The sequence below is a fragment of the Oryzias melastigma genome, linkage group LG4 (assembly GCF_002922805.2).
Source record: "Oryzias melastigma strain HK-1 linkage group LG4, ASM292280v2, whole genome shotgun sequence".
NCBI lineage: Eukaryota > Metazoa > Chordata > Actinopteri > Beloniformes > Adrianichthyidae > Oryzias > Oryzias melastigma.
This window is the reverse complement of record NC_050515.1, coordinates 25,385,382-25,407,953: the sequence shown is the minus strand read 5'-3', so window position 1 is coordinate 25,407,953 and position 22,572 is coordinate 25,385,382. Positions and strand designations below refer to the sequence as shown.

The window sequence follows — 22,572 nt, the reverse complement described above, 5'->3', positions numbered from 1 at the left end:
TCCTTGTATCCTGTCCTGAGATTAGTCCTTTTTTTGAGCATCATGTATCATTTCCAGTTGTTTTTATTCAGCTTCAAACAGGTCTGGATGCAGACCTGTGCCATGCCAGGGGAAGTCAGGCGTGTAGTAACCCGTCTTTGTCTGTGACTGAAAGCATGTGTTTAGCTGTTGTCTCAGTCTTGCTCAGTAAGCAGGTTCCGTGGTTAGAATTTTATGCAAAAACGACATGTCTGAGTTTCAATGTCCAATCAGAGTTTTTGAGTCCATACAAAGTTGCTAAGAAGGTGCAGTAGACTTTCATGTATGCGGAAAATAGATACTGGTGTTGCTTTCCTCACTTGAACTATGTCCAGGATTCCCCAATTCTCCATAACTCCATAAAACTACAATTTTAAACCAATTTTTCTTGCAACCTGATGCAAGGGGAAAAAACCCTAACAGGGAGTATTCCTAATATGGCAAGAAAATGATTGTATCTGAGATGAAACAAGTGATTTACAGCACAAATATAAAAAGTGTATCTTTGTCTCTGATCGGACCAATTCCATACAGCCATTGTTTAAGTCTTCTCCTTATCCAGTTTCCCGTGTCTGTTTTTCGGTTTGTCATGTCTAGAAATGTACTGTATTGTTGCACCAGAATTGTTTTTTTGTTGGATTGCTACATTTAGTTTCTGTAAAAAACAGTAAAGAAAAGTCTTGCAGCCCTTAGCAAGCTTTTCATAGAAGTTTTTTTTTTGTACTGTCTGTAGAGATTATTTTCCCCCTTTTGGTTTTATGTATTTTATGCTTCTTTAACTACATAAATTCTAATGGAAAAACAGCTTGTTTAACTGGAAAATCCACAAATTATATGTTGTTCATTCTTTTTTTATAAGAGCAAACACTCAGAAAACTTACTGACATTTAGGATTCAATTTTCTTCCAGAATGTTATTAGAATGGTTAGCTGTTGATTCTTTAAAGTCAGTAAGCTTTTATCCTCCAGAAATGTGATGTCAAAGCCTATTCTCAAAGTGTATTCCATTATTTGTGGTTAAGCAAAAATTTTAATCAATAAAATTAGTCATTCTTAATATTAAAAATGAATAGAAAATTTGTATTTTCTTTAATAAAAGTGAGAAATTGATTTGTAAAAAAGAAATCTTCAAAGAAATACCTTCCTTTTTCAAGATTAAGCATAAGTTGAATATTCTATTATTATTATTATTATTATTATTATTACCTAACCCGACCAAGTACGCAGCTTTAATGACCTTTAACCTTTCAAAAATGTTTACCTTGGAAAGCATGCACCTGAACAGTCTGGCCACCACTAAACTACAGTCATTTGAGCTTTCTCATCATAAATAATTATAAACATGTGTTTTTTTATTTTAAAAGGGGGAAAACAAAAATCCTAAAACTTTATTGATCTTTTTAAATAACCAATTTAGGGTTTTTTTCTTTAGTACAGAGGTTTTATTTTATTGAAATGAATAATCATAAGGAAGAGCCAACCCTTTAGATGTTTAGAACCAAGCTATATAATGTAGCTCAGCCTAGGATAATTTGTGTGCCTCATACAAATACATTTATTTCAAGGCAAAGCATCCTTTGTTCTCATAATGTATTTGTCGATTTATGTGGTGCAACTATTTTAGTTGGGCATCCTTTTTTGAGGGGGATTTATGCCTCAAATGAAAGGAAATGCATTATTTTATCTGTGGTGATTTAGAACTTATGTCTCATCTACTTGTTGTTTTAAACACATGGGTTTAGTGTTTTCCCTCTAAATCCATGTTGTGCCTGATTTTTATCAGAAGAACATAGTTGTACAGCTTGTCACAGATTTGACCCTCACAATAACTCCTCAAAATCTAGTTTTGGTACCTGATATGTTATTCATTACCTTCATCCTCAAACATTTATATAAGGTTGGAGAACAGGAATAAGTAAGTAAAGATTGAAGGCTGACAAAAGTAGGAATGTGAGTTGGAAATGTTTGAAATTTCCATTATTATTACTGTTTAACAGTAAATAGTGTTGTAGTGAAACATTTAAAGGAAATGGGGAACAAGAGATGATGTTTCATTTAAAGACCAACTCCTATTAATGTTGTGTTTTCAGCATGTTTTTATGGTATTTTTCTTTTTGGGTGGGGCTACAATCTCCAAGCTCTGCTCCATTCAGATGCATCCACTCGCAGACGACTATTGTAGATACGTGTATGTCTTTGTTTTCCTCGTCCGAGCGGGATCTGGATCAAAGATGTGTGGCAGTTCTGATATTTCTCGCCATTTTTGTTGTACCGACGATGTTAGGTTGGGGGTGTGAGGGGCTGTAAGCCAGCGGGAAAGAGTGTAAACAAAGGGATGATGGGAATTTAGGTCAGGCTTACCCCACGCACGCAGTTTCATCCACAACTCAGAGGTGAATTTCAAATGAATTACTACCACTCCGCAGAAACAATAGAAAACAACACAGGCTTTCTGGGGGGTTAAAAATGACAATCATAATTATAAGACCACTGGAAACACTTTTACAATAGATCAAAAGATGATTGGAGTGAGACAGGTATCATAGATTATGGTGTATAAATATGCTAATGGCATGTGCTGCACTGTCCTTGTATGAACATTTAACGGATTGCTGCCCATTTCAACCACTTTGTGGAACCAGAAAACTGGTTTCTCTTTAATGTTCCGGCTAAAGTAGAACCGCAGACAGGAAGCAACATTTGTGTCTTCTGTATTTCAGATTAGGATGTTAGAAAGCCCTGTTTGCAGGCTGGAAATTTGACCACTTTTCACTTTGGGGCTGGGATTTAAAAAAAAAAAATCTTTGTTCTGTGGTGTGAGCACCTACCAATTCAAGTGTTTCATGACTTTAATAACAGTTCAGTGTTTCGCTTATGGGTGATATTTTCCTCAGATTGCAGGTCAGAAATGTTCAGCCTTTCATCTTGAAGCATATCACTTCATCAGACATGGTTGTTAAACAGAGCCGCCAAGTTTGGTATTCCTCATCCTTTTGTTCCACTTCAAAGGGTCTTCTGCTAATTATTACTAGCATATCCCATCATTAAAGCTTTCCAGCTGAAAACGTCCAACAGGTGTTTTTTTAAAGCAGAAAATGGTTTAAATCTGACACTAGGTAGCGGGGGGAAAGCACTTTCCAAAAGAAAAATATCCCAAATTTTGGACTGGACAGGCAGAGTAAATAAAGAGTCCCTGCTTTGAATCTGCTTAGTGTCTTTATGCTCATTGAGCAATCATTGAACCGCTCGTCTGTCCAAGTCAGATCGCTCACGTTAACAGTGGACCAGTACGCCGTTCCACTTTTATCCCACTCGCTCTTCTTTATCTTGTTGACATACTTGTGCATTCTTTAGCTATTCTCCTTGTTGCAGTTTATCTATCACATCTGACATGCTCTCCTGATTGCAGCCTCAGGGAGTCTTGCTTAGTTTCCATTAGATTATTTAATAACTGTGTGTAAGACTTGTGCCAATCCACAGAGACTCATAGAGGAAGACATAGAGATCATATCAGTTTCCTCTAAACATTTCTGCTCTGACTGACTGCTCTGTTGCCCTCTATTGTTGGTGCGCCCTCCCCTCTGTAATAGTCCGTGCAGGGAATGACCACAAACAGTGCTGCTGCCAGCATCGCATTTCTTCTGCTTTTCTCCCACTCATCTGTCGTCACTCGGTTGGTCACCCAGGCCTCAGCAGCAGAGTTTTACTTGGGTTAGGACGCCTGCCTTTTTTCCGCTAGTGCCACAAATCAGGGCAAAAGCTGGCACGCAGAAGCAACGGCATACACGTGCTCTGCCTGCACCATGGCAGCCTTCTCCTACAAGGTCCTGGCACTTACTACTCACGGTTCTGGCACCAGAGCCTCTTTCCGGTTTATTTGATAGATAACCAGTAAGGGGTTTTTAAACCAGCTGGTGGGTTTAATAGGTTCCCATCACTACTTATAGTGTTGTTGTATGCAATGAATTCAATGGTAGTAGATTACATGTGGTCATGCATGACCTTTCCATGTCTGCTACACTTGTTTTCTGCATACAGTTTTTGTATGCATATACCACTGACCAAGTGAAGCCTAAGCTAATTATCAACATGACATTTGAGCTAAAAAATTAGAATTTCAGGTAAAAAATGTGCAGTTTGTTCAAAAATAAAAACCTGAGATACACATTAAAGTAAATGGTTTCCTGAAACACTTTTAGACTTTTGTCAATGGGACATTTTCGAATAAAACTTTGGTCCAGTTATTTCCGTTTTTGAAATGTTTTCCAGCATAGTTTAGTTTGATGTTTCAGTGTTTTAAATAATGTATGTGAGTGAAGTGTGACCAGAAAAGAGATGTAAATGATGCTTTTATTGCTGGTTTGTTTACTTAATTATGATTACCCTATCAACAAAAAACTCCCTTCCAACACTGAAGGAAGCGTTTTTGTGACTTTCAGCTTGGTTATTAATAAAAGTTCCTCTCAATACTTTGTAATGTAACCCTGGTTATCAATAGCAGAGGTCAAACGTTTCCTTTACGTTTTCATCAAGCTTGCACTGTCGCTGCTATTTTGTCCATTCTTCCATGCATATTTTCTCAAGGGCTGTGATGTTTTGGGGCTCATTCCAGGCAACATAGACTTTTAACTTCCTCCACAGATTCTGTGTTGGATTGAGGTCCAGAGGAAAGCTAGGCCACTCCAGAACCTTGATATGAAGCTGCTGCGTTGTTGCCCAGTAGATGTTTGGGATCATTGTCATGCAGGAAGATCCAGCCATGTTTCACAGATAGATTCATGTTCCTCTCACTGATGGAAGGAGGTTTTGTTCATAATGTTACTCTACATGACCCCATTTAACATTTCCTTAATGTGGATTGGTTGTCCTTTCCCTTTTGCAGAAAAGCAGCCCAAAACCATGGTGTTTTCACCCCCATGCTTCACAATAGTTATGATTTTTGGGATTGGATTCTTCTTCCACCAAACACAGCAAGTGGCATTTTGTACCAAAGACTTTCATTCTGGTCTCATCTGATCATATGACCTCTGACCTCCTCTGGATCATCCAGGTGGTTTCTGGAGAACTTTAGACTGGTTCTGGACATGTGCTGGTTTACACAGGGAGACCTTCGGAGCTCTGGAGTATTTGAACTAATGTCAATGTAGTGGGTTGCTTACTACAGTAACCTTTGTTACAGTAGTCCCAGCTCTATTCAGGTCATTGAACTGTTCTTGTGTGTAGTTTTGGGCTGTTTTCCTCTTTGTTCAAACAACCTTTTCCCCACAGATCTTGCATGGAGCTCTAGGTAGAGGGAGATTGTTAGTGATCTTGTATTCTATTTTCGAATAATTGTTCCAACAGTTGATATCTCCAAGCTGCTTACTATTGTAGATTAATTCATCCTAGTTTTGTTCAGGTGAACAGTCTTGTCTTTGGCGTCCTTCGACAGCTCTCTGGTCTTGATCATTGTTGAGAGGTTGCAGTCTGGTAGTTTAAGGTTGTAGACAGGTGTCTTTTATACAGATACAGTTTCAACAAGTGACATTAATACAGGTAACCAATGAAGGATAGAAGAGTTTCTTAAAGAAAAAATAACAGCTCTGCGAGGAACAATTCTTGTTTGTTTGATGGAGCTATATACTTATTTTCTATAAAGGGATTTCCTGGATTTTTCTTTTTTACATTTTGTCTCTCAGTTTAAATTTATCTTTGATAATTATTGCAGACCATACTCCTCTTTTTAACTGGAACAACTCAGAATCAGAGACAGATAAAGTATTTTACTTCTCTGTAAACTCCTCTGATCCATCTAATCTGAACGGTCATGTTGCCATCTCCTTATTGACCTTCAACAGCCTGAACATCAGCGGTATGTTAAGTGAAAGAGTGGAGGGTCTGTTTGTCATGTTTCCTCAACAACAACTCAGAATGAACACGCAGTTGGACACCCGCACTACCCTCTTTGCGTGCACACACACACTTGGACAGACGATAGTCTCTGCAGGCATTGCCACCAAATCCTGTTTGAACACCTAACCTGCTGAGTGACAGTACTAAATATTGACATGCTGTGACAATCTGCTGTTACAGTGTGTTCACATATTTTATTGGAGATCGAGTATGTGTGATCAGCCTTGATTGATCAGCCTCAATGGAGCAACATGAGAACCTATATACAGTCTTTAATGATGCTGCATCGCAGAAACACTAAAGACTTGGAATAAATTAATCAACAAACTTAATAAATATTTAAACTAACCATTAAAACAGGATGTAACAAATATTTTCTTTATGGCTACATTTTATTTTGAAATGCTGCCCAAATCTACATACAGGTTTACCTCTGATTTTTACACTACACTAGATCCATTATTTAAATAGTGGAACAAAAACATTTGGATGGTAGGAGTTCTTCAAGTTGTATCTTATGTCCTGCAAAGAGGAGATGGAGGCACTAGCCTGGTGAGCTGTCACATCCCTCTCTGCTCAGCTCAACACACTGACCCACTTTGACTCGCTGACCTTGCTGAATTTGCAGCATGCATTTTAAATGCCCCAAGCTCTCCCTGTACCAGACAGACATGCGAGAATGTGTCTGTGCTGAGAAAGCGACAAAGAAGAGGTGATCAGAGCTTTTCAGTCAGGGCAGGAGATCGATGAAGAAAATGCTGTTTTTAATGCGGTTTATCACAAAAAGACTTGCTGTGAACAAGAGGGAAGACATGTGATTCACACACGGGGGGTAGGCATTCAAGAGGCTGGCAGAGAGGTTGTTAGCACCACCACTGCGTTGATGCTACATGCTAAAATTTCACTCGTGTGTCTGATCTTCAGTTTACAGTCTGGCAGTCTGGTATTTGTTCCTAATCACATTCCTACCTCTCAACACTTGGAGGCATCGTGTGCCCGTTCATGTGTGACATCTCGTGCTTTCTGTCGGAACCAGACACAGGAAAGCTGTAGCGCCTTTAAACCCAAGTAAAGTTTGTTTGTAATAGTGCATTCATGTGTCTAATGCTAACAGCTGTCTCCTGTGTACTCCAGGACCATCTGGAAAGCACTGTAGCCAGGGCTGCACAGTGGTGTAGTGGTTAGCGCTGTCGCCTCACAGCGAGAAGGCTCTGGTGGGTGATTTTTGTGTGGAGTTTGCTTGTTGCCTTCGTGCATGCGCGACTTTCCTCTGGAAATTCCAGAACGGTGCTTTGAAGGCTAATTGTTGGCTTTAAATTGTCCCTCGGTGGTGAAGTTGAGGGTTTATGTGTGGACCTGTGACAGAGGGCTGAAACAGCTGCAGTTTCCCCTCCTTTAAGTCCAGATTGGACAGTTTTAGGCCATTTTTTTCCCCTCAGTCTCATGCTTAATAGGATCAATAGTCCAGGCTCATAGCTCTTAGATATTATAATTAATGTTCTCTGTTCTCTTGGATAGCAAGTGATGATTGATTAGAGACTAAATATTGAGCCAATGAATGAATTGATGAAGCTGTGAGTAAAAGAGATCAGCACCATTTAAAGACCTACACCAGTGAAAATAGTGTTTTTGGTTGTTTTAACATGGTTTTCTGGCAGTTTTCTGATGACTCGGGACATTTATAAAGAAAATTAAGATTAAAATTGAATTTCTGAGTATTTCTTTATTCAAATCATTGTAAGTCAAGCTTGTAAGAAGCTTGAAACAGTGATGTAGGTGCTACAATAGGCAGTTCACAAGCTCTCTGTGCCGATCCATTCTGATGCATCCACTTGTACACGACTAGATTGATGTATATCTTTGTTTTCCTTATTCTAGCTGGAAGGGGTGGATAGCCACTTTTCTTGCTCTGGTACTGTTACGCCTCGTTTCCACTGAGGAGTATGGTACGGGAGGAGTAGTATGGGACGGTCCAGTTAATTCTGGCATTCGTTTCCTCCAGTTAAGCCTTGCTCCTACTGAGCGTTTTGTTTTTTACAGTGCATGAGTGGTGTAGACCACCAGGGCGTCATTGTAGTGCGACGACCAGAAAAGCAACAGCAACAGAGGTCATCCAGCAGCTGGTCTTTTTCTGGCTTTATTTTTTGTACATCATATATAACATGAATTTAATGTTGTTTGAAGGAGATTACGGGCAGCTAAGAATACAATCGTAAAGCGAAAAACTGAAACGCTAGCTTAGCGCTATACTGGTGCTTTCTAATGTTGTCATCACTTTCTGCCAATCAGCAAGTGGCTACAGCGGGTCTGCCCCAACTGTCCCATTATATTTTTCTATGGACCTACAACAGATGGAGGCCCTTAAGAGGTAAAGGTCGGAACTGTTTAACGGGTCCAATTAACAATGGCAATGCTCAAAATACCGGATCAAACTAAACCGTACTGTACTTGACTGCTCGGTGGAAAAGAGACTGAAAGGACAATTCTATATCTGAATTCTTTCCTTCTCCCTACCTTGACGTTTAGCCCTCCAGATGGAGAGTTATGGAAAAGTACTGTCTAAAAATCTGGACATCACTTTCGCTCCCTTGTGTTTTTGCCTAAAAATTGAATAATCATTGTTAAAAGACCACTGGAAGGGCTTTAAAATAGTTTAAAAGATGATCAAAGTGGGACCTTAAGTACACAGGTTTTTTCTTTTTAAATTCAAGAAAAGAGGTTGCGACAAAGAGGAAAAGCTAAGACGATAGGGAGAATAAGGAGGGCAGAGGATGTACTTTCATGGAGGTGGCGGAGACCTGCTTTCAAGGCCACCTGAGACGGCAGCACAAACTGCCGCAGCAGGATGTGCGCTGCATGCATGCACGCACACATGCAGGCGTGTGCCTGAAAAGCCCGGGGCTTTCTCTGCATGTAGGTGTGTGTGGACTGCAGTATGTGCAGTCCAAGAACCTGAATAGAGGGAGGAACGGCGTGATTCACAGCACCTGCCTTACAGTGCATTGAGTCACGCGCAGCTTAGCGACACATGCCCTTCTGCAAGCACCAGCATGAGTGGCTTTACTTTCCACCAGTCGTCCTGCCCGCTTCTCTGTTTCCTCCTCTAATTCCCGTCTTGTTCTGCTTAAGCCTGATCCTTTTCTGTAGTAAAACCCTGGCCGGCTCTTGTGTTTGTTCCTCTCAAACACTGACCTGTGTCTTGTCACCGTGTACATTGTTTCGTGTCAACTGGACCTTGAACTTCAGGAGCGCTGAAGCATGTGGAATTGTGTCGGACAAAAAAAAAAACATTCCAGCTCAGCTCCCTCTCTGAGGAGAGTTCTTCATCAGGATGAGTTCCTAACTCTGATTGAATGAAGGATGAAGTCTCTGGTTAAAGTTGGGCACAAACCTGATCACAGTGGCTGGATCAAGACTGACAAGCAGCTCAAACAAAGTGAATGACTGCAAACAAGCAGCAACCTGCTGTTACCTGGAGCGGCTTATGCAGCTCAGGGGATGGACACTTCGCTATATGACCTGTGTGGGCGTAGTTTGCTTCTTTTAGGTGTTCATATTCTAACATTTTATATGCTAAAATCTATTAGGGGAATTTTGAAATGACTTTTATCAAGTTTCCTTTGATTAATGGAGATCTTAATCCAGTCTGTGCTTTTGTGAGCGTTGTCCAGTGGGAGGACGATGACGTGGGCAATGAGGAGATCTTAGCCCCTCCAAGAGAGCTGAAGGCTAACCCCCATCTGCCAGCAGGCAGGCTCAGAGACGGCTATCTGGAGGGATAGTGAGACACCTACTGACTAACATGAGGACTGTATTAATAGGAGAAAATGACTATGAATATAGTGTTCTAAAATTGGGGTGATTGAGTCACTTTTTAGTACAAACAACCTTAAGTTTTATAATTTCCTTTAATATTCTTCTAACCTTTGCTTTGCATGTTTTTACTCTCGAGTCCTGACAGTCTTACAATAAAAAGAAGAGATAAGATTTGTTACATTTATTCCCTCATTGTTTTTATTCACATTTCCTAAGTTTTTTTTTTTTTCTCTTTCGTTGTTTCCACAGAGATAACATCCGCTGGCCTCGGGAGAAACACAGAAGGAGAATCGGACAGGAATCCAGAACAATAGGCAACTTCACGGCAAGCACAATGCGAATCTGACACACATTTTTGTGAGTATGGCCTTGTTTCTGTTCCTTTCGGGGATGCGAGGTATTTGTGGAGTTGTTTGTGTGCCTGAAGGGTGGTATGCTAATCATTCGGAATCACCCTGGGGGATGATTGCAGTTAGATGCATCTCACTTTTGTAAGCAAATACAGATTGTTTTTGTTGTTTGGAGTATTTTGTGTGGGAACATTTCTGAAATAGTGAAATTCCTGATTGTAATGGTAGCAAATGTTTGGACTGCAAGTATAAAATATATTTTTTTTCCAAAAAAAGCCAAAAAATCCTATTGAAAAACAAGTATTTTATTTTGTGTCCAGCAGCACCTTTGATAATTGCAGGAGACAAACAGTAGAGTAGGAAGTCAGATAATTACAGATGTAGTATTTTCCAAACAACAGACTCAGACTTGTAAACTCAAATGAGCCGCTGCTTCCTGTACAATTACACTCTGCTGTCAAACAACATGAGAGAAATGGACGCGTCGCTGGTCTTTGGTCTGGGAGAACGACTGCAGGAGACTGCTAATAGTTCCTGAAGCACAGGTTGTTAAAGGAGCCTGGAAGACTATCAGGCTCCATCCTCATTGTTAATTATATGACTGATACTCACAGCAATGTCAGGACTTAAAACAACCACCGTACATTTTAATTGTATCCCTGACTTTCCTTGGTAGGTTTGTCAGTTTTTATATTTACATTCTTTGGATTTGGAGATGGTTTATATCGAACAATTTAAAACAAGACAAGCAGAAATGTTTCTCTATACAGAAATGTATCAAACAGAGTAATTTGTTGGGGTGTAGGGAAAAATCGATTTAGCAATATATTGCAATATTCCATTTGGCAATACTTGCATCGATTTAAAATGTTGACAAGATAATATTTCATGAATTATTTATTATCATCCTTCAGCGTCTAACTTTTGTGTTCCACCTATACCCCCCGACCGTTAGTTGGCAGCACAGCACACTGAGCCTCTTTGATCAGCTCTATACCGCGACCAAAACAACAACAAAATCTCACGAGATTCAGCTCAACTTAAATGTTCAGTCAGCCTTGCGGTTTTTGTTGTTATGAGACATGTACTACTTAGTTTTTACTTGGGGCGGGTACTGAACCAAAACTCACTTTGCTGCCAGTATCACTATACAGTTGGAGTGCTTAATGTTGTTATCATTAAATAAAAGGACATTTTTTACAGTGAAAACAGTATTGATATTCAAGTAGAGTTTTTTTTTACCAAGTCATACTCTTAAAACAGTCTTTGAATATATCGTGATACGAATCGTATCGTGAGTCATGTATTGGGGTATGGATCGTATCGCCAGACTCTTGCCATTACACACCTAGTTATCAGTCATAAACTGATTGAGAAATACATGTACATATGCATACATCCACATACACTTATAAGTAATTCAATTAGAATTTCTCCTAATCCAAAATAGACATACAAGCTCTTACACACACATTACATGACCATTAACTATTATGTTCATTAAAAGGAGTTTAAATGATTGCTTGAAAAGAAGTGGGAGGAACTTGTATCATCCCACCCTTTTTATGCTTGACTTTAATTTTTATTATTGCATAATTACTGGTAGCATCATATGGTTCTTAACTTCCATCCATCCATCTTCCGCTCATCCGGGACCGGGTCGCTGGGTCTGGGTCTAAACAAAGTTCCCCAGACTTATCTCTCTCCAACCACTTCCTCCAGCTCGTCTGGGGGAATTCTGAGGCATTCCCAGACCAGCCGAGAGACATTGTCTATCTGGTGTGTCCAGGGTCTTCCCCTGGGCCTCCAGTTATTAACTTTTGATTTGTTATTTATACTTATCCATCACAAGTGAATATCATTTAAAAAAAATCCATTAACATTTATAAAATCAGTTGACAGAGATGAAGTGCAGGAAGACTTATCTTTATTTTGGAAACCATTATAACATATCACAGAACAAGTATCAAAATGAATTATTGTCATTAGAAAAAAAATTATATTTGTGATATTAATATCACAAATCTCTCGATTAAAATATTTCAGGAATCATGAATAAAAATCACACATCAGGAAACTTAAGTGGAGTGTTTATTGATATGATTAGACAAGATTATTGCTTTAATCAACATTTATAATTAAGTTGTCATTTTTAATATCCTTATTATTATATTGGTCAAAATAAGTGTTACAGATTGGTTACAGATATGATGATACTGTTACATGAAAGTTCCATATTCTGTAAATTCTCCATGGTGGCTCCAAAGTTGGTATTTTTTTCTCTGCTGTCAAACTGAGTCTTCCTTCTGGTTTAAACTATTGTGTGTTTAGTATTTGGCTTCTTAATGCAAGTCTCTACCATCTGTCATTATCTCTGTCTATGATAATCAGAAAACTTGTGAAAACCTATGAATCGACTTTTCAACCCGAAAGGAATGCAGGGAAGCAAACTGGGGAATTTGTCTTTAAATGAGCTTGTTTTGGAAAAACCAAGAAGTGGTCCTGGAGTGCTGAATCTGATGAGTGAGAATGACTTAGTGCGGATGCAAGAACACATTCCAGACCACAACACCCCTCGTCTGCCCAGCTGTCAGACTGCGCAGACAGAATGTCAGGTTGTTAACAGATGTTGAGACACGTGTCTTCGAACGGGAGTCTCTGCGTTCACTTAGGAGTGAAAAATTATGACGAAATGTACAGACAAGCTTCTTACAGAGATGTTGCACATTATTTAATCAGCCCAACATGGATTCATTCCAGTCTGCAGATGTCACAAAGTCCCCCTCTTACATCAAAACAATGTATTTTTATTTTTATTTGTCATTCTACATATCTTTTTTTAGGCAATAACATTGTTATTCATTGTTATTCAGTTGCTACTGCTTCCAGAACAATGCTCCAAGTATCCGAGTACTAGTAAACAGGCTTGTCAAGGTGCAGCTGAGTGGGCCGAGTAAGCCGTTTAGAGCTGTGCATCTTAGAAACCTCAAACCCCTTCACAGGAGATCTTTTCCTTAATGCTCCACTTAAGCTTCTTCTGTCCTCTCAAGTCCAATGGAGAAAAGCTGTGCAGGTTTACACATGGCCCACATTTCTGCAGATCTGTCGTTGAAGCAGAAACAACTTGCAGTTTTGTCATAATCTGTAAGTCATTTGAATTTGTTTCTAGATTATCATTTCGTTCTCAAAGATATCGCCTATATCGACCACTAGGTGGTGCTGCTGAAGTCGGTACTTGCAAAGCTGCAGCAGCAATTTAGATTTACAAGTCATGATTCTCTTCTAAAATCTACCCAATAAAAAATGCTTTGATCAAACTGAAGATTTTTTTTGTGCTTTGTGTGTTCAGAGAGCCAGACAGGCTTTCCTGCAGCTGAAGATGATGAATGGTCTCCCACGCTAGTCCTTGATGCTATGGGAATGATGGACCTCCCTAATGGCCAACCAAGTGTCACCACCACCGCTCTGACAGTCTCTGAGGTCAGGTCACTTCCGCTTGTCAGATCAGCGTTTTCTCATTTTCCGTTTATCTACAAATGCTCATCTTTTTTTATTTTCTTTGTTTGTTTTCTCTTCAGAAGAGCAGCAGCTCAGAGTCTCTTAGTGAAAAGGCGTCTTCAGAGCTGAAGAAAAGTTTCGATGCAGTCGTGTTTGATGTGTTGAAGGTCACTCCTGAGGAATATGCAGTAAGTGGAGGCCTTCATTTGCATATGTGGCTGTGCCAAAATGGGTCGGGAGGAGATGGGATGGTGGAGCAGGAAAAGGGGGTCGGAGAGCATTAAAATCGTTTGATATTTGTCTGTGTCAAAGAGCACTCCTTACTTTCCTCCATGTTTTATTCTGGTACATCTGTGAAAATACATAACAAAGACAATTTTTTGAGATTAATTTAAACATCATGTCCCATTTTGAGTTTTACCTTCAATCAAAACAAAGCCGGTTCTTGTTTGGCAGTGTTGCACCACTGGGAGGTGCTATTTAACTACTTTATGGTACTGTGCAAGTTTAAAAAAAATCAGTCTTCTATATTTTCAAAGCCCCTGTTAAGACTTAACAGGTTAACACTTCACATTTCAACATGCGTGTCAAAAGAAACAATCTAAAGTTGTAGAAAAACATCTTTTTTTTTGTCTTTGTTGTGACGTGTGAACTAAGCGAGTTTCCCAGCTGTTCCCTTTGATCCCCTCAGGGCCAGATTACACTCATGGATGCTCCGGTCTTCAAAGCCATTCAGCCAGAGGTGAGTCTTGTTTTTTTGGTTTGTTGGGATGTGAGCAGATTTTATAGCGTGATACTTTCCTTCTACCACCACCTTTAAGCTTTAGTAGCTGCACAAGGTGCTAGCAGAATCATTTGAATAAGCTTTTGCAATCTTCTATCTGCATTCGCTTTGATGTTTTCCCAACATCAAAGACTTTAAGGAGAAAGTCTGCTTTGAAGGGTGCATCACTTTATCTCTCTTTAGCTCTCAAACTGCATCATTTTTTCATTGCCCCTAAGACCAACCTTGATACTCCTTAGAAAACTCTGACTTTTTTTTTTTTACAGATTCCTCAATACATTTTTAACAAAGGTCATCTGTTCAGAGTGTTTTTAAGGTGAAGTCCTTTAGCTTCTTAGGGTTCATTCAGACTGACAGTTCACTTAAAGTGAATCAGACTTTGTTTTCTCCAATAATTCGTAACAGAATTTCTGTCTGGATGCATCCAAGGGGCCCCCGGTCCGGGACCAGGAACCGCCCGGTTCGTTTCCAATCGTGCTGAGCTCTGATTTGCTGTGAATTTCCTCAGTCTGAATAGGCCCCGTGCCCAGAGAGGAACGACTGGACCAAATGACCACCGTAGCCAAGAATTGTGAAATGTAAACAGAGTAGGAACGTAGTAACCCCAAGCCGCAGACAAACATGGAGCAACGATGAGACGCAGCAGTTCATTGAAATGTGGTTAGGTTAATGCAGGATTATCAAAAAAACTTTTAACGTCAACCACGCTTTTTCACACCATTTTCCCAACAATCAATGTCAAAGACACTTATTAGCGTCCCTTCATACTTCCTCTGTACCGTCTTGCAGCATTACTCAGCCTTACCAAAGTAGCAGTAAAAAGTGTTGTACCTGACTTTGATGTTCAAAATTGTATGTCGAGAATATATTGTGAAAATTACAGGACAAAACACACAAATATTTCAAACTCATTACAGAAATAATAAAATACATTGATTAAAAAATAGAAAACAAACAAAGCACACTTATGTCGCATTTGGTTCATTAATTTTTGTAATTATTAACTAAAGGAAAGTAGAGTTTGATTATCATCAGATGGCTTCCTGCTTCCTGCTTTATATGGATTAAGTTGCATTAACTAGACATTTTGAGGTTAAAGAAAGGAAGGATCATGATAGAACAGTGTTCTCTACATCACAAATAAGTTATTTTTAAAACCATATTTTTTGTCAGCTCCTGATTCTCAACAATTTCAATAAAGAAACACTCAGATTGCAGTTTTTAAATTTTCTTTTATATGTCCTCCATCAGAAAAATGCCACAAGAACACAGCAAACACCAAAAGCACCACTTTTAGCCGAAGTGGGTCTTTAAAGAAGTTTTTCTACAAGCTTTTAGAAACCAAACAGTTGCTTAAAGCTCATCGAGCTTTCCTTCGTGTCAAATCATGGTGTAAATAAAGATTGCTGTTCAGTTTCTTGTGGGGCTAAGTCAAACATAAGTTAGATGTCATCATCAGAGGATCATGCATCAGACTTTCAGGTGATAAGACCAGAGACTGAGTCAATGTTTTCAGGCTGTGGAGCATTGGTAGTAAATGATACCAACAGACAAGTGGGTTGAACGTTTTTCTCACAGACACAGTGGCACATTTATGAACACCTCTCATTACCAAAGTGCAAGACAGAAGAGGAAACAGTCCTGTGGCTGGGTGAAGCTGTATTTGCATTTCTATAGAGAATGGTGCATATCTGAGAGCTGCCTTGCCTTACCAATCCTCCTGACAGAGGGCCAGGAGGTGATGGATGTCCCTCAGAAGTCGTCTGACCTCCACTTTACGTTTGTGGAGCACAGAAACAGATGAGCATTCCTGACATCATAGGCAGCTCTTCAGGGTGTCGAGCTCCTGCTGGGAAACATGGGTCACTGGGTTTAGACAAACTTGGGTTTCTGTCAGCTTTAGCGTTGTGGTCAATTACTTCACTCCTCAGACTGATATTTCCAATTTAATTGCAAAGGAGATGTTGTGTCTTCTTCTCGTACCTATTGCCCATTTCCTCTGATGTTCCTCTACTGTGGAATATTTCAAGCCTACCTATGTGAGGATCTGATTGTATTTTTAAAAAAATCACCAGTTTTCTTACTGCTCAGCTCCATTGCAGGAGTCTTCACCTTTTTAGCTTTTACCTGTTCTGGTTTGTCTGCAACTAACGCAGTGAACAGAACATAGATGGGTGTAAGCAAGATAAAGGACAAAATCTGCTGTCAATGAGATAATTAGGTTTTGTCATACCACACTTTAACACTATTTCTTTGAAATGTTTGGTGACAAGCCCATCAGTATTCATACTTTAAAAATATCACTGAAAAAACTGCCATCCTCAGTTGATCTCAATATAAACTGATTTGCGTGGCTGCTCTCCTTTTGAACTGTGGTCCACACAGAGGCAGGATCCTGCTGAGGAAGGGCATCAGCCGTCAGGTCTGCTGCTGTGTGAGAGCTGCAGTAATCTCATGCTTCCTGGGCTCCTTCCTGACAGCAGCCATGGGTAACCTGCGTTTAAGGTTGACCACTGCGACCGCAGTTCGGTGTCATGTGGTCCACTTCAACTCCTACTATTACAAGACCAATAAAAGGAAACGCACTTTTGCGGATGTGTGAAGCTGTGCCCATTTTCACACTGAAGTTCTGAAAGAAGGATGGATTTAAGGCTGACATTGCATCGTTTGGCCTTCAGGAACAGAAATTTAACCAGAGAAGGCTTTGACCATTTGACCGATGGTTAACTCTATTTAAGGTGTCCAAGCACGCACACTAACTTTACCAAATTCTGCTTGTGTTTCCACTGCTCTCCTCACAGACCCATGATGTGAATAGCAGGCGTGTCTTTTTGCATGTTGCTGCTTAACTGTGTTCAGGACTGGAATAAGAAAATATCCTGGCATCTTTTTTTGAGTTGTGCAATAGTGCTTTCTCTGACGTCCATCCCATTTTTGCCTTTTTAAGTCTTTGTCAGAAGGCAGACGTTTCAGTACAACCGTGAAACCAACCTGTACACAAGTTAACTCCGGCTGAGGAGGATAATCCTTTAGAGAAAAATATCAATTTTAACAAACCTTTTTATCTCTGTTGTTCAGTTTTTCGGAGATGAGGGAGTGGAAAGAGGAAAGACTGTTTGTTTCCATGATTCAGTATGATGTAATTTTGTTTTTTACAGGCTTGAGGGAGTTGACGCTCAGTCACATTTCATGATTTCATGTCTGCAATAAGATTACTTTGTAGTTTTTTTTTCATAACATCTGCATCATAAACAAAATGAGATAAAAAGGATTTTTGTATGATTCTGTGTTGGAATTGATTTGGAATTTTTCTTTTTCTTTCTCACAGATAAGCGCAAAAATACCCCTGCAGCTAAAAGCAAAACAAACAAAAACCTGTTTTTCTGATGTTTCAGTCGATTTTTTTATTCTGGCTTTTTGGAACTAACCCTGACTGTACTAATCATAAATCAGCCCTGACTTGCTGTCTTTTGTGCTTAATGTCTAATATTTTTCTCTCTCTGTCACTATAAACACATCATAACTATCTCAGTATAACTGTGTCACAATTAGGAGGCGACCGATATTTCTTTTCTTCCATATTTCACACATGATCAGATGTCCTGGCACCGTTGCACCGAGACAAGGAGACGTTAGTTGAACAGAGGATGTTATTATGTGAGAAGTTCCCGCGGTGACATGAAGCAGATGTATGGAGAAGAGACTGTGCAGTCCAGCCAAGCCTCCGAATGATTAAGTAATGATAACCGCCTGTTGTAGCGGGAACAAAACGAATGAAAGTCTGGGAAGAGAGGCCTTGCAACAGCAAGCTCAACCCTCCAGCGCTATCTGACTTTTCCATCAAGATGTAGATGATAATTTTAGAAAGAAATTTGTCTGGTTTTTGGAAATGAAGATCCACGTGTGTGCCAGGTTGAAAGGCAACTCATTTTCATGACGCAGGAGTGACAGCAGCCGAGGTGCATGAGTGAGACCGAGCTTTTAGCACCTCTGTGGATCTTCCTTAAAGTCTTTCAGGTCTTCTGAGGCTTGCAGGTCTGGCTGATCTGAGCGTCAAAGGTTGTTTTTTTTTTTTTGGAATCCACTCAGCAGAGCAGACTAGTATTTCATATCCAATTTCCAGATGAGCTGCTGTTATGTTTCTTGGCTGTTGGTTTGCAAACTGAAATGTCTTTAAAAGGACAAGATGGATTGCAGACAGTGGACAGGGCACCAGGAGCTTGATGGAAATCTCTTCCTCTCGTCTAAATTGACTTAGCAGAAGCTCCCACGTTTGTGTTTATTTTCAGTTAACTTGTTTAGGTGCTCAATCTGCCAACAACTTTGTGAAGGAAAACAAAACGACGTTTAATGGGAGGAAAAGTGGTGGAATTAAAAAAAAATGTTTTTTTTCTGTTTTTGCACTCTAGTGAGCAGATATGTATCTGATGATCTGCAGCTGGAAGTTTATGAAAAAGTGTTTGAAGGAAAAAAAAAGCAAAAGTGATGCTGAAGGGCTTCAGGAGGGGAAAGCTCCCGTTTTGTTTTTTAATATGAAACCATCACAATAGCCAAGTGAGTGATTTATTGGCTTTGGCTGGCGAGCTTCGCCTGAGCTCTTTGGGATCAGCAGCCAATTCCTTCAGGTGCAGAAGGTCCTGTACAAGTCATGAAGACCGTTGGGTCAAATTCTTAAGACTTTCTTGACCTCAGCCTTTTGATTTTCTGGAAACTGAGATTGACACACCTGTCACCTCGAATGTTCGAAGCGTCTGACAGGCTTTCCATAAAACTCAATCCAGATTAGCGAGACTGGTTACCATAGAAATGATGACTTGAACCAATTGCTATCGTCTTCTGGTCGCAAAAAGGCGAAATCTGTAGTGCAGAAAAATGGTGACTGAATTTACTTCATTTTGTTGAAACCAAAGGTAAGGCATGTGTTGTCCATCTCTATATATGTCAATGGTTGAAGCCATCGACTGCATATAAGAACTGGAACGAGTGAGTGTGACGTCACCCAAAAAAAGGACTTGCTTCAGGCTCCAACAAAGTGATGTCTTTTTAGTCTGCATTTTTTCAGGATATTTACTCCGCCGTATTGGAACCAGAAATTGCCAGTTGGTGTGAATCAATATTTCTATAGCAAGCCCCCTCACCAATGAGGAGTGAGCTTGTTGGAAGTCCACACCCTTAACACTTAAAGTGGGTGCCAGGTGAATCTGTCAAACTTTCAATGTGACACCACCTACTTTTTTATTGAGGATTGTCCAGTTTATAACTAGAATAACTTGTGTACTGGAGAAAATATGTAATGAAAAAATTGAGATTAGCAAAAACATGTTTAATTGCCCTGTCCTTTCTTGGTTTCTCTGTGTACCTGCCAAGGGACTGCAGATGTAAATTAGCATGTTTGCTATAATCTGGTACATTTACTTCTATGACTGAATAGATGGTCATGAATGTACATGGTCCCTAATAAGTAAATAAATAAATAAAAATAATAAAAAAGTAGCAGGGCAAGAATGTTCAAATAATGACAAATATGACTGAGTAATAGCCGTTCATTTCTTTATAGAAGTCTGTTGTTTTTGGTTTTTGGAACCAGAAGGTACTTCCTGTTTGGGTCATGCAGTCGAGTTCTCATATACAGTCTATGGTTGACAACATACTTTTTCCACAAATCAAAGCATCTCTTTTGTTTCATGTTTATAAACATTCATTAGTTTAAGCTCCCTAAAGGTCTGCACAGAGAATTTTAGTCAAACTGAAGCTTGAAAGATTTTATAAAACATGTTTCCTTTTTCTATTGCTTCAATGGAAGATGACATTCGTTTTCCAGCATTCTTATATTCTGGTCTGTATTGAAATCAGAGGCCATGCTGTAGCATGAAATCTTGTTTTTTTGATTGTTTTACCAATGAGGAAGTTATCTCCTGGGTTAAGAGATGGGCTCCCTAAGAAGAGCATGCTTGCAAAAGGAACATTCCTGAGACAAATCTCCACAGTACTTCTTTTTTCTTCAACCTGCCTTTGATAACTTAAGTTTTTGTCCAAACTTTAGTATGGGATCTCTGGACATTGATGTCTTCTTGTTGTTCAAATTTCAAATGGCTTGTAAAGTCTTTTAAGGTTGATGGGCAGAAACAGCTGCTTCTATGAGTGTAGCGCAGCTTTCTTTATTTCCTTCTCTGGCTTGCATTAACAGACACTTGAGTGCTCCAACAAGCTGCTAAAAATGATGCTTTTATAGAGGTGTTAACCCTGCTTTGATGAACGCCTCACCATGTTCATTTGGTTAGCACCATCAGACTGCTGCTTACCCTGCAGTTAAATGTGTGCTAAGTTTTTCCAAACACTGCTTCTGTTTTTTTTTTGGCTTCATTTTTGTTAAATGAACAATTTTGCTATAATGCCCCAAATTGTGATGTTGTGTTTACCCATAGAGATTTTCAAATCTGGGAAGGATCCTATGAGTTTTTTTATTTCCCAAATAATTTCCAGATGTGAATCTTGGCTTTACTAAACTATAATAAGAAGCAGATAAAATGCATCTACAAAAGCACACTAAATGTTTGGAAGAGCAATTCTTTCCATTGTTTGTAGGGAATGGCATGTAGGCCGCTGCTGCAAGATGTTTGCATTGGAGTTCAGAGCTGTCAAAGCTTCAAAAATCCTGCATCACTCTGTCTCACTTCACTCTATTCATACATCCGCTCTTTTTCTTCCGTTCATCTGGGGCTGGGTTGAGTGCAGTCTAAGTAAAGATGCCCAGACTTTCTTCTTCCCAACCACTTCCTCAGGTTCTGCTGGGGGAATCCTAAGGTGTTCCCTGGCCAGGCAAGAGTCAATTCTACCAGTGTGTGCTGAATCTTCCTTGGGGTCTTGCCTGGTGGTACATGCTCTGAAGCATCCTGGAGGCATCCTAACCAGATGCCTGATCCACCCCAGCTGACTTGTCTCAATGATGAGGAGCAGAGGCTCTACTCTAAACTCCCTGCCGGTGATGGAGCTCCTAATCCCATCTTTAAGGGAGCTCACGGCCACACTGTGGAGGAAACTCATTTCAGCTGCTTGTGTCCGTGCCTTGGCCTTTCAATCACGACCGAGTTCATAACCAGGTCTGGAACAATGACCGCATGAGGAGCAGGGCCTAAACCAAATCTCCTCACTCTGGCAGAAGATTGCAAGAAACGTAAACTTCTTCATCTCGGGTAGAGGCGCGCCACCCATCCAGAGAAGAAAAAATACATCTTTTTTTTTTTTTTTTAATTATATTGCTGGGATTGGTAACAATGGAGCTCCAGACCTGGTGGCCAGTGCTCCTGGTGGCCGAGGCTTTAAGTCCTCTCCTCCAAAAGTGCTTAAAGGAGTAGATGCAATATGGTAGGGGTGTGGGTCAAAGGTGTTATGTGGACGATCCAATGTGGACGATCCAACACCTTGTTCTGGAGGGACTTAAAGCTGTTCAAATTATTCTATTGTGTTAACCATTTCCTTTTCTCAGGCCCTCTTTCTTGCCTTTATGTCCATGTCAATCTGTCATTCAGAACTTTTAATCACAAGACCTTCTTATAGTTTAATGCTTCCACTCACAAGCTGCTGCCGCCCGATTTGTATAAAAATTGTTGGCGGGGTCATGAATGCAGATGGAAGAAGTCCAGCTGCCCCGTAGTGCAAGGCAATGTTCCTTGTGCCCTTGTACAATCGCGCATTGCTCGCAAATTCTCAGCGCACAAGAGAATATGTCCAGCATACAACACAAAATGAGAGACAGCTGGCAATGCAGTCAACTCCGACGTACTTTTGGTGGATAACCGGTCTCAAGTTTCGTGAGCCACGGTTCAAATCTTATGGATCATGACTCGAGTCACGACCTCAAATTATTTAGAGATGTGGCGTTCACGGACAAACCGAACGGATCATTATCATGAACAAAAAGCATTGCACTCGGCTGTGAACTGCTCTTGGCTGGGAACCGAAATCGTCTAGTTGCTGTTTAATTTGTACTTTTTCCTAAAACCTCAGCGGCCGCGCATCTGCCAAATTTGCTGAGAAACTGACTTTTAGGTTGCTGTGCATTTGGATTTTGTTGTATGTGATCATAGCTTTACTGAGCTGCCTATTCAAACCTATCTCCGAATGCAAAAAGTTTTTTTTTTCTTTTACTTTTATGTCGCCTGAAGTCTTAAAGTCAAACTGTTAAAACTGTTACTTGGGTTTACAGACAACACTA

General features: G+C 40.0%; 1 protein-coding gene across 5 annotated transcripts in view; it reads left to right on the top strand.

Annotated features, from left to right (window-relative positions):
- The window catches only part of ralgps2 (Ral GEF with PH domain and SH3 binding motif 2), a 66,597-nt gene that overhangs the window by 11,819 nt on the left and 32,206 nt on the right, over positions 1–22,572 (top strand). For all 5 annotated transcript variants that reach the window (XM_024278466.2, XM_024278467.2, XM_024278464.2 and 2 more), the window contains exons 2-5: positions 9,975–10,082; positions 13,425–13,555; positions 13,654–13,761; positions 14,265–14,315. In XM_024278466.2, the coding sequence (XP_024134234.1) occupies positions 13,490–13,555; positions 13,654–13,761; positions 14,265–14,315 (225 nt within the window). In that variant the 5' untranslated portion in view covers positions 9,975–10,082; positions 13,425–13,489. The remainder of the gene's footprint in view (positions 1–9,974; positions 10,083–13,424; positions 13,556–13,653; positions 13,762–14,264; positions 14,316–22,572) is intronic.